The sequence below is a fragment of the Brassica oleracea genome, chromosome C8 (assembly GCF_000695525.1).
Source record: "Brassica oleracea var. oleracea cultivar TO1000 chromosome C8, BOL, whole genome shotgun sequence".
Taxonomy (NCBI): Eukaryota; Viridiplantae; Streptophyta; class Magnoliopsida; order Brassicales; family Brassicaceae; genus Brassica; species Brassica oleracea.
Window position 1 is genome coordinate 32,878,607 of NC_027755.1, and position 11,354 is coordinate 32,889,960.

At 35.0% G+C, this 11,354-nt stretch overlaps 3 protein-coding genes across 4 annotated transcripts; all 3 read left to right on the forward strand.

The window, feature by feature from the left end:
* Positions 1–2,033: 2,033 nt before the first annotated feature.
* On the forward strand, positions 2,034–3,683 carry LOC106311836 (aquaporin PIP1-1). Of its 2 annotated transcripts, none has more exons than XM_013749141.1 (4): positions 2,034–2,444; positions 2,756–3,051; positions 3,181–3,325; positions 3,411–3,511. In XM_013749141.1, exons 1-4 carry the CDS (start codon positions 2,117–2,119, stop codon positions 3,509–3,511), a joined length of 870 nt encoding a protein of 289 aa, XP_013604595.1. In that variant the 5' UTR covers positions 2,034–2,116. The 2 variants fall into 2 exon arrangements, with proteins under 2 accessions (XP_013604595.1, XP_013604594.1); XM_013749140.1 differs by having other exon boundaries at positions 2,036–2,444; positions 3,181–3,321; positions 3,411–3,683.
* Positions 3,684–5,617: 1,934 nt separating this feature from the next.
* LOC106311835 (bifunctional L-3-cyanoalanine synthase/cysteine synthase C1, mitochondrial) lies at positions 5,618–7,926 on the forward strand. The gene is made up of 10 exons (XM_013749139.1): positions 5,618–5,900; positions 5,995–6,104; positions 6,184–6,241; positions 6,451–6,714; positions 6,801–6,938; positions 7,005–7,056; positions 7,161–7,240; positions 7,321–7,380; positions 7,458–7,538; positions 7,642–7,926. The coding sequence occupies exons 1-10, from the start codon at positions 5,736–5,738 to the stop codon at positions 7,738–7,740; spliced, it is 1,107 nt and encodes a 368-aa protein (XP_013604593.1). The 5' UTR covers positions 5,618–5,735; the 3' UTR covers positions 7,741–7,926.
* A 1,004-nt stretch (positions 7,927–8,930) lies between these two features.
* On the forward strand, positions 8,931–10,787 carry LOC106311837 (syntaxin-73). Its single transcript, XM_013749142.1, is given in 9 exon segments — positions 8,931–9,116; positions 9,118–9,261; positions 9,346–9,502; positions 9,741–9,826; positions 9,904–9,972; positions 10,078–10,122; positions 10,199–10,261; positions 10,345–10,421; positions 10,522–10,787. Coding segments are annotated over 9 exon segments (813 nt in total). The 5' UTR covers positions 8,931–8,957; the 3' UTR covers positions 10,535–10,787.
* Positions 10,788–11,354: the final 567 nt, after the last annotated feature.

Genomic DNA, 11,354 nt, shown 5'->3' on the forward strand with positions numbered 1-11,354 from the left:
TGAGTATTAGATTACATGAACACCATAATCTGAACAAGATATCATCAAACAACTAAGGTATGATAAACTTATCTTTCACGGGATTTGAATTTGGCTAGAAAATCTTGTTGCTTCGGATTAGGGTTCCAAAAGATCAAGACGGCGCCGCGTATTGTTTCTGCGAGTGTGGGCGCGTATGAGATCTGATCGATGAACGGTTTGCGCTGATGGATTCGTCTCGTCAAGAGCTTCAATTTGATATGTGGCTCGTTGTCTGGTTCCTCGGGGGTTGAGAGATAGATCGATTTTAAGTTGTGCCTGTTTAGGGTTTATGTGTGACGGATTTTAGGTTAGATTTTGTCTCAGGGTTTTGGAGTCTGTCGTGCTGATAACGTGTTGTAAATAGAGAGTTTAGAGACTGAATATTTCTGTGTACTTATTAATGATCGAGAGGGTTCCTTTATATAAGGATTACAAGATGTAGATAAATGGAAAGTATCCAAAACCTAAACTCACTAGGATTAGGAAAACTACTAATACATAATAATGGAAAGATTACATCTATTAGGAAAAGGAAAGTTCCTTTTCTCCAAGCTTTGTGGCCGCCTCTCTCTCTCCTGAAGTCGCCTCTCTCTCTCCTCTCTCTAGGGCTTTGGCCGTCTCTCCATCTTCTAGGTATTGGGCCGGTCTTGGACCGCGCCTGGTTAATGGCAATACACTCCATGATTTATAACACAAAACCATTTATTACTCATTCCTTTTTAGCGATGTATAATGGGTCGGTCGTTTTTTCTAATGATCAGAGATTTTAGGTAAATGTTTCAACTTTTCAACGTTTGGTTAAAGATTGGCTGTACTATGGCAATGTCGATTTGAATTCTGAACCACTACCTTAGACCATGTGCATCGCAGGGTCCTTAGAGGGATTTTCAGACGTGGACCCCGTTAATAAAGAGAAAGACCGGTAAGAAAAACTATGAGGTAAAGATCGATTTTTTTGGGGTTTTTGTGATTTTCGCGGGCCTCACTGATACGTGGCGGCCCGCGATTGATCCTTTTTTTTTCTTTATGAAAAGATTAAAAAAAAAATTAAAAATCTGAAACCCCAAGTGGGATTCCAGCGATGCACATGCTCTTAGTTTCTCTTAGGGTAACATCTTCAAACCTCGAATTGAATTAATACAAATTTACTTTGCAAGTAAGCCATTACATTTCTAATTTTGAAAATTTTCGTATGGTTTAACTCTAAGAATGGTTAATTACTGTAAAAATGCCATGGTGATAAAGAACTTGGAGAAATAAAATGGTAACCAATAATGGCCCTGACCTGCTTCACAAACAATCTAGCTAATAGCAACCACTAACCTTTTTTGTTTTCTACAACCTTGTCCTTCCTATATGGCAAATAGTACACTACCACTAGATATATTTTTAAAAATGTTTTTAAATCTCAAATTTTCATAATATGCAGACTTAGTATTATAAATCAGAATTATGTTTTATAGCAGAATAAAATTACATTGTAGTCTTTGCAGAGAACCAACAATACTTAACTGTAATGGTAGAAGTATCTTTATTCACTTGTTCGATAACAATTCTCAGTTCTGATAATACTTATCAGACGATCATGAACAGATAATAATGTATGTGCATGGCATGTTATGGTGAGGCTATACTCAAATGTTCTTACGCTGGAAAGCGCCAGATCATATAAACTGGACAATTTATATTGTTTATTTATTTATGGTTTATTCATAGGCTCGTAGCAGTTGGTAACTACGCAAATTAAGTGACAACTAGGAAGAATTTTTAAAACAATCGACATTGATCTATACATTTTCTAAATACATTCTATAGCTCGAATGTATCATTCAAAACTCTGTCCAAACACTTAATTTATCACTGACCCCCAATAATTAAGTTTTATCATTAACATGATGATTGATTACTATTGAAGATAACATTAAAATTTGTAATGTTATTGTCAATATTGTCATGGTCTTTATTTTATTTCCGCCATTTCTTTGCATTATCTTCCAACTATAAGAGTAACCACTCCACTTGTCAAAATTCATCACACACCACAAACAGAGAAGAAAACAAAAACCAAAACTACAGTTTCTCTAGCATATCGAAGATGGAAGGAAAGGAAGAAGACGTTAGGGTTGGAGCTAACAAGTTCCCAGAGAGACAACCAATAGGAACTTCAGCTCAGAGCGACAAGGACTACAACGAGCCACCACCAGCGCCGCTTTTCGAGCCTGGTGAGCTTTCTTCATGGTCCTTTTGGCGAGCTGGTATCGCTGAGTTTATAGCTACTTTCCTCTTCCTCTACATCACTGTTTTGACCGTCATGGGAGTTAAAAGGTCACCGAACATGTGTGCTTCCGTCGGAATCCAAGGTATCGCTTGGGCCTTCGGTGGTATGATCTTTGCTCTTGTCTACTGCACCGCCGGTATCTCCGGTAAGTCATCCAACTTAACTTCGGTTTGATATATACTCTCTCGGTTTCAAAACATAATATGTTTAACATTATAGAATGTTTTCAAGTTAATTTTCAACTTTATTAAAAACTGGATAACCAATTATATTTATACTATATTTTATAATTGGTTGAATTGATTTTAATTCATATCTTAACATATTTTTAGGTAAAAGTAATTTTATAAAATGTGTGATTTCACCTAAAACCTCTTATATTTTGGAACATAGAAACTATATATTAGTTTTGTGTCCATTTGCCTAATCTTGGAGTGTTTTTTCTGTCACTCTCAGGTGGACACATCAACCCAGCGGTCACTTTTGGTTTGTTCTTAGCCCGGAAGCTGTCGCTCACCAGAGCTCTGTACTACATAGTGATGCAGTGCTTGGGAGCCATATGCGGAGCTGGTGTGGTTAAAGGGTTCCAGCCTAACCAATACCAGGCTCTAGGAGGAGGAGCCAACACTGTGGCTCCTGGATACACCAAAGGAAGTGGTCTTGGAGCTGAGATCATCGGTACTTTCGTCCTTGTTTACACAGTCTTCTCAGCCACTGACGCCAAGAGAAACGCCCGTGACTCTCATGTTCCTGTAAGTTACTAATCCATGGAACATAGCTGCTGTAAACAATATGAAATGAACGAACATTTTAACAGCCTTAAGTGTACATAACTACATATTGTTGCTTATGGGCTTGAGTTTTTGTGACAATTTGTGCAGATTCTTGCACCACTCCCAATCGGGTTTGCAGTTTTCTTGGTTCACTTAGCAACCATCCCAATCACTGGCACAGGCATCAACCCGGCTAGAAGTCTTGGAGCTGCAATCATCTACAACAAAGACCATTCCTGGGACGACCACGTGAGTTTTCCACAAACTATTTACATACCAATCTCATTCCAAACTAGGTTTCAATAATTTTTTCTGGCAATTTTTTTTGGTCATGTCAGTGGGTGTTTTGGGTTGGACCCTTCATTGGTGCTGCACTTGCTGCTCTTTACCATGTGATTGTCATCAGAGCAATCCCCTTCAAGTCCAGAAACTAAGTTAAAACAAAACATCAAGTCCTCTGGTTTCTGATCCCGTGTCCTAAGTTACTTCTATTGTTATTCCATATGTGTAAAATGTGTGTATGTATGAACGTATGTTCCCTCTCCTTTGCTTAATGCAATCAATGTAACTTGTAAACAATGAAGAATTTCTCAAAAGTTCAACATAAATCATTCTTGAAAGTTATGTTTTATTTCTTAAAATCATATGGTTCAGTCTGGACTTTTGGTACAGGACTCTTTTTAAACGTGGTAGACTAGTGTCACCTACTTTCCCAAGGAGAATGGTCCCAGTTGTCACATGCTTTACAACAAAGCATGAAGACATGAATGAGAAAAGAAGATTTGACCAAAAAAAAAAGAAGTTAAAATTTGCAGCAATTGACTCTAAATGGCATCATTCCACTAAGTGAAAGATGACGAGTTTGTGTAGAAATCTGACAAGATCCCTTCACTTACCACAGATATTACATTTACATTTTTTTCTAACACTCAACGCCAAACCATTATAAAAAAAAACGATAAAAGGTTGATAAGAAAGATAACAGTATAAGTTACAAAAAAAAAAAGAAGATAACAGTATAGATAAAAGCAATAAAACATAAATTATACTTATAGATAACTTAGTAATCATAACACTATAACAATAGTATCTATAGTCAATGGTATAAAATTTGAAATTGAAAAGTATTGAGAATCGGCTAGCTAATTTTCATTTGGGTTCAATCGATTACAATTTTGTCTCATAACTTTAATAAAATCATATCTTCCTCATCGATAATAACTAGGCTGTAAAGTGCTGTATTTAAAGATCCATGATTCTTCTTGACGGTTTTTATGTGTAACTGATACGTGTAAAAAGCTAGAGGATAAACATAAAAAAAAACTTGCAAAAATTAATTTATTTACATGGATGTTTCTATGTTATTTCAGAAAATATTTAATTTAATTAAACCCAAAATTCACTATTTTAAAATCATTTGAGTAAAATATACTATACAATTAAATTAAATTACATTATTAAAATTTAACACTTCCATATTTTATTTTAAAATCTCACCACCATATATTTAAAATATTGAGAAATCTATTACCAGATAATTAAATATAATAGGAATAAGAAAAAAATCAAAAAATAAAAAGTGATTCAGATGTTTAGGAAAATATTAATGTTATTTTCAGATATATATTTACAAGATCAGAAGTCAATCACAACATCCAATAAGAATTCAGTTCAAACAAAACAATTCTATTACCTAACGTAAATGATAACACCTACACTTTTGTCTCTACCTATTATTTTATCGGGTTGAATAGTAGCATATACACTTAACCAAGAAGATTATACAATGTATTTGCCTTGTTCCTTCGGATTCAGATCCATTTATATGATTGTTTGATTTCTCCACCTTTAAAAATTAATAGTTGTGTTTATGTTTCTATACATTCACGTCATCAGTTAAAAGGGAAATATAAAATATATACATTAAAACATTTGTAAAAAATATTTTTATGTTTGTATGTTATGCCAGAAAAAAATTAATAAAACCCAAAAATCACTATTATAAAATAATATGAGTAAAATATATACAACTAAATTAATTTATTAAAACCTAACATTTCTCACCACCATTTATTTGAAATATTGAAAAGTGTACAAGATAATTACAATTTTTACTAAGAAGAAACAAACGGCGATTCAGATGTTTAGGAAAACGAGGATCATTCGATCATTCATACTTTTCTGTAAAACAATACTAATAATTCAGCTATGTAAGAAAATAATTGTACATTTAATTATGATTACGATAGTATTAAGAAAATGTTAATACTCTTTTGAAAAGTATATGGAAGATAAGAAGTGAATCTTAACATCCAATAAGAATTCAGTGCAAAAAAAAAAATCATTGTATTAGTATTACCATTTTTTGTCACAGTATTAGTATTACCTAACGTAAATGATAACGCCTAAACTTTTGTCTCTACCTATTTTTATATGTTTTTTGGTCGAACATATCGTATTTAAATAGTAGCATTATACACTAACCACTAGAGGGAGATAATACAATTTATTTGTCTTTATCCTCGGATTCAGAGCCATTTATATGATTGGTTTGCTTCTCCACCTTTCACTCATCTTCTCCTACTCTGCTCTCTCTTATAACAAGCAAAGACTTGTGGCTTTCTCTCTCCCTCTCTCTCTTCGTTTTGCTCTGTTTTTCAACAATGGCTACTATCTGGAGGAGGTTGCTGAAGACAGAGACGATCCCCCGCATCAGCCAAAGCACGAGGAAGCTCTTCTCCACCGACGGATCTTCTTCTTTCGCTGAAAGACTCAGAAACCTTCCCAAAGAGTTCCCTGCAACTCAGGCCAAACGCGATGCTTCTCTGGTAAATGAAAAAAAAAAACTTTGTTTCTTGGGCATCTTGAAAATGTTATCTTCTTCCGATGTTGACTGATCGATCAAATCTGTCTGTGTTGTAGCTCATTGGAAGAACTCCACTCGTGTTCCTCAACAGAGTCACTGAAGGCTGTGGAGCTTATATTGCTGCCAAACAAGAACATTTCCAGCCTACTTGTAGCGTCAAAGACAGGTGAGACTGCGAACTCATAATCTTAGGACATAATCAGTCCAAAAAAGCGTTGACTTTTGTTTGGTTTTGTTGACTCCAGACCAGCTTTAGCTATGGTTGCAGATGCAGAGAAGAAAAACCTTATCACTCCTGGAAAAGTAATCCTCTTTTTTTTACTTACTTTAATTATTAGATACCGGTTTAATGTTAACCATTCGGTTTGGTTTCCTTTTGCTTAACCGATGTAATACAAATTTGTTGAGCCATGTAACAAACTTTGATTAACACATTAATTCAATAAATTTCATATACTTAATCTCAAATTAATGGTGAATTAAGTCACTGAAGTGATGTTTATGTTTATCAGACAACATTGATAGAGCCAACTTCAGGAAACATGGGAATAAGTATGGCTTTCATGGCGGCTATGAAAGGGTACAAGATTATAATGACAATGCCTTCTTACACAAGTTTGGAGAGGAGAGTGACTATGAGGTCCTTTGGTGCTGAGCTTGTCCTCACTGATCCAACCAAAGGAATGGGTGGAACCGTTAAGAAAGCTTATGATCTCCTTGAGAGTACTCCTGCTGCTCATATGTTGCAACAGTTTGCTAATCCAGCAAACACTCAGGTACTTAAAAGAGTTTTGATAGATCCCTAGGTCATGTAGTGTTAGATAGAGAGAGAGGTGAATGATGGTTGGAATATTTGGTGCAGATACATTATGATACAACTGGTCCTGAGATTTGGGAAGATACACTTGGGAACGTTGATATCTTTGTGATGGGAATTGGCAGTGGAGGCACTGTCTCTGGTGTTGGCCAATACCTTAAATTTAAAAACCCAAATGTCAAGGTAATTGAAATCTTGTTAATATAAAAAAGAGAATGTGTTTGATCATTGATGTCTTGCTAATGGTAGATATATGGAGTGGAGCCTGCTGAAAGCAACATACTCAACGGTGGCAAGCCAGGTGCATTTTATTTGTTTATCCTCTTTGATTCCTTGTGGTCTAAATCAATGTAAGATTCTAGTATATGCGGTTGCTGATGGTTAGAGCTTTGAACTTTGGGTTAGGTCCACATGCTATCACAGGGAATGGGGTTGGATTTAAACCGGATATCTTGGATATGGATGTTATGGAGAGCGTTCTTGAGGTAATGTTACTGATAAGCTTCCATGTATTTGTGTTCTATCAACTTGTAAAATGCTTATGTGTTTTGAGTTATACGTGCAGGTTAGTAGTGAGGATGCTATAAAAATGGCTAGAGAATTGGCATTAAAAGAAGGTCTCATGGTGAGTTTTCTTTTTGGAGATTGTAGAGATGACTGGTTTGTTTTGCTGGTGCTGACTATGGAAACACTAACTTGTAGGTTGGGATATCATCGGGGGCTAACACCGTGGCAGCAATTAGACTGGCTAAAATGCCAGAGAACAAAGGCAAACTCATTGTGGTAAGAGAGGAGACAAAGAAACAACTGTTCTTGAGTCTTTTTTATGATCAGTGTCATGGTTTGACCGGACTTTTGGAATGTGTTTTGTGTTTGTATTGAACAGACGATTCATGCGAGCTTTGGGGAGAGATATCTGTCGTCTATTCTGTTTGATGAGCTGAGGAAAGAAGCAGAAGCAATGAAGCCAGTTTCAGTTGACTGATTTGGTTTTGGTTGATGAAGAAAAGGTTCTTTACTATTATATCTTATCCAGGGAGCAAATATTGTGACACAGCCTATAAAAGAATGTAATGGACAATATTTGATTGTTTTATATTGATGTTGGATATTGCAAGAATAATTTATGTTAATGTGGGATATTGGAAATAAAAGCATTTTGTGGCTCAGATAGAGATTGTTGTGCTGGAAGACTGTGGATATGTGTTCATCTTCATTTAAGTATAGAGCTTGGGAGACTGTGAATATGTGTTCGAAAAAAAATTCTGGTAAATATGATTTCAAACATTATCTTGTGACATGCTCAATGCAACACTCTAATGTTTTATCATAAGATAATTTCATGAATCATATATAACGTCATTTTTGAATGTTTATACTTTTATTTTATTTCAACAATATAGTGAATCAGTTATGATATCCACTATCTAGACTATTGAATTTATGTTTTTATAATGTGTTGGTTTGTGAGCCTATTTCGCTTTGTGAAAAACATTTTAATGTTGTCTAACTACATTTTTGAATTGATTTTGTAGTGCATATTTATGAGTAAACACATTGAAAATTTGAGAGGGGAATAACAATATGAAATAATATGACACAAAATGATCATTTTCTTACTTGGCCTATTATTATTATTATTATTTTTTTTTTGTAACTAAGTTTTTTTTTATGGTTATTGATTAGAAAATAAAATATTATATGATATTTAATATTTTAATGTGCTTACCAGTATTGCTATACGTTTATAGTTTGAGGAAAAACATTAAATACCGGCCCATAACTCATGTCTTGTCCCAAGCAGCCATTCTTTGGCAAACACTGGACAAAGATTTGAGATTGCATCGTATAAGAGCTTCCACGAAGTAGCAATTCTCGTCTTTAGTTTTTCTCTTCCACCACAAATGATTATATTTCATTTGACAAGTGAGAACTAGGTGAACACTAAGAACAAATGAGCATTGACCAATAGCATCAATACAGAATCAAACACTTTGACTATAAAAAAAGAAAAAAATCCTAACTTACTAAAAGCGAATCGTAACATGTCCACGTTGCAACAGATCTAACGGCCAGGAAAAGATCTCTCGTGCTCTCTCTCTTCGTGCACACAGAAGCCACGATATATTCACTCTGGAACTGCTCTGCTCATATTCAAAACAGAGAGATTTTCAGAAGAATCCTTACGCGTTTTGCTGATCGATGGGCTTGGTTGATTTGATCACAAGGGTTGACTCCATCTGCAAGAAGTACGAGAAGTACGATCTCGTTAAACAGAGAGAAGAAGCTAACATCTCCGGAGACGATGCCTTCTCTCGTCTCTAGTTAACGTTTCTGTCTAATTTTTCTACTTCTCGTAACCGTTAAACGTTAACGTTAGAAAACGGAGGAGTTCTCGTCTGAGACGAACAGAGCGAAAGCTGTAGCGATGAACGCGGAGATACGAAGAACGAAAGCTCGTTTGCTCGAAGGTGTTCCGAAACTACAGAGGCTTGCTCTCAAAAAGGTTCATCCTTTTTTTCACAAGTTTTGATGGTTATGATTCTTGTGCATGTTTGCATCTGATAAGATATGGTTTTTACTTTTTAAGGTTAAAGGGCTCTCACAAGAAGAGCTTGATGGTAGAAATGAGTTGGTTTTGTCGTTGAGAGATAAGATTGAAGCCGTACAAGACGGCTCTGCTCCTGGAAACGGTTGGGCTGCTTCAACGTCGTACACAAACATCAGATTCGACACGAATGTCTCTGGTAATATATATATATAGGCCTTGTCTCTTTACATGTCGCGGACCAGTCACAGGTTGTCGTTCGAGTGGTTGAAAAAATAGCACTAGAAAATTAAAATTTTATGCGACATGTAACAACGAAACCGAACCAACATTTGGTCGCAGCCACATGCAAACGAACCAAGACAATATTGTTTTCTCGGTAGTTTGTAACTTATAAGTGTCTCTGTGGCTAAGAAAGATTTGCTCCAATGTATCAGATGGCAGAGTCGATAGTGAATATTTCCAGCGAACTGAAGAGTCTGGTCAGTTTAAACAAGAGTACGAGATGAGAAGAATGAAGCAGGCAAGTTTGTGTCTTGTTTGTTGCATGTTATCACTTGGTGTGTAATGATAGCAAGAATCTAACTATTGTGGAAGCAGGATCAAGGGTTGGATTTCATAGCTGAAGGTTTGGATACGCTCAAGAACATGGCTCAGGACATCAATGAGGTTAAGTTTTTGTTTGTTTGTTTGTTTGTTTGTTGATGTTTTGGTTCCCTTTTATTGATCATATATATCGTAGTGATTTCTCGTAATGATATATATATATTACAGGAACTTGATAGACAAGAACCACTCGTTGATGAAATAGATACAAAGGTTAGTGAACAACGTTCCTTGATCTAGTCTTGATACCGAAGAAGATTCCTTTTTATTCATTTGGTATACCATTCAGATTGATAAGGCATCTACTGACTTGAAAAGCACCAATGTGAGGCTCAAGGATACGGTAACTAAGGTGATAACACAACATTACTCTAAGATCGGGATCATAATAAAACTTATTTCATAAAGAGCTAATTGTATTCTATTTGATTCTAGTTGAGATCCAGCCGCAACTTCTGCATAGACATCATCCTCTTATGCATCCTCCTTGGAATAGCTGCCTTCATTTACAAGTAACCTATTTTGTTTCTGCTCACTCTTGAAAAACTAGAATGATTGACAATTGAAAGCTTGCTTCATTTTCTATATATCTATTTGTTTGGGATTTTGTAGCTCGGTGAAGTGAAAGCTGGCAATGCCGCATCACACAATACATGCACACGCATAGAAGCATGTTCTTGTTAAGTGTCAAATGAGCGAAGTTTCAGTTTTCATCTGTCTTATTATACAGCCAATCTATCTTTGGTGTCTGCTAAACTAGCCAAAAGATAATATTTCAGTTAATAACTTATGATTAAATTCACTTCAGCTGTTTCACTTTTCTAATTTATTCAGTTTTTAGCATTGTAACACTTAGATCTGTTATTTTATTTTTCTTGTCAAAGGCATCAAACACTAATATATATTGATCCAAAAGAGGACAAATTGTTTTGGGTAAGCCGATCAGCACCTTCTTTAGTATTCGAACGAACTACTTGAAGAAACAGAAACTAACTCCACGTCTCCTATGCAAGTCTCTATATGTTATATATTGGTGTGCAAGGATAAGCTCGAGTGTATGGACTTGTTCTCGTGTAGCCTTATTGAATGAGAGAATACATAACATAATCCAAGTGCGGGAGCTCCTGCTCTAAGAGAAGAAAGAATACTTGACATGTTTGCGAAATAATATGCCACTAGGTTAAGATTCCGCGCAAGACATTATATATATAAATTATTTTATGTATTAAATATTTTTACATATTATGAAATAATAAATATATATTAAATAATTAAAAGTCAGTAACTATTAAATATATAATTAAATTGGTGCGAACATATAAATCAATTTTATTAATACAAAAAATATTTTTTTTTATTTGATAGGATATGTTATTAAAATTAAATGACACTGGCATAGATAATATATTTTAGTATATTTTTAATATTAATGTCTATTAAATGAT

Bases quoted from the DNA above. Each gene is read 5' to 3' on its own strand.
- LOC106311836 (XM_013749141.1), top strand. From the start codon at position 2,117: ATGGAAGGAAAGGAAGAAGACGTTAGGGTTGGAGCTAACAAGTTCCCA. The intron at 2,445-2,755 runs GTAAGTCATCCA...TGTCACTCTCAG, and splicing joins CTGCACCGCCGGTATCTCCG to GTGGACACATCAACCCAGCG. The intron at 3,326-3,410 runs GTTTTCCACAAA...TGGTCATGTCAG, and splicing joins TTCCTGGGACGACCACGTGA to TGGGTGTTTTGGGTTGGACC.
- LOC106311835 (XM_013749139.1), top strand. From the start codon at position 5,736: ATGGCTACTATCTGGAGGAGGTTGCTGAAGACAGAGACGATCCCCCGC. The intron at 6,242-6,450 runs GTAATCCTCTTT...TATGTTTATCAG, and splicing joins ACCTTATCACTCCTGGAAAA to ACAACATTGATAGAGCCAAC. The intron at 6,715-6,800 runs GTACTTAAAAGA...TATTTGGTGCAG, and splicing joins CTAATCCAGCAAACACTCAG to ATACATTATGATACAACTGG.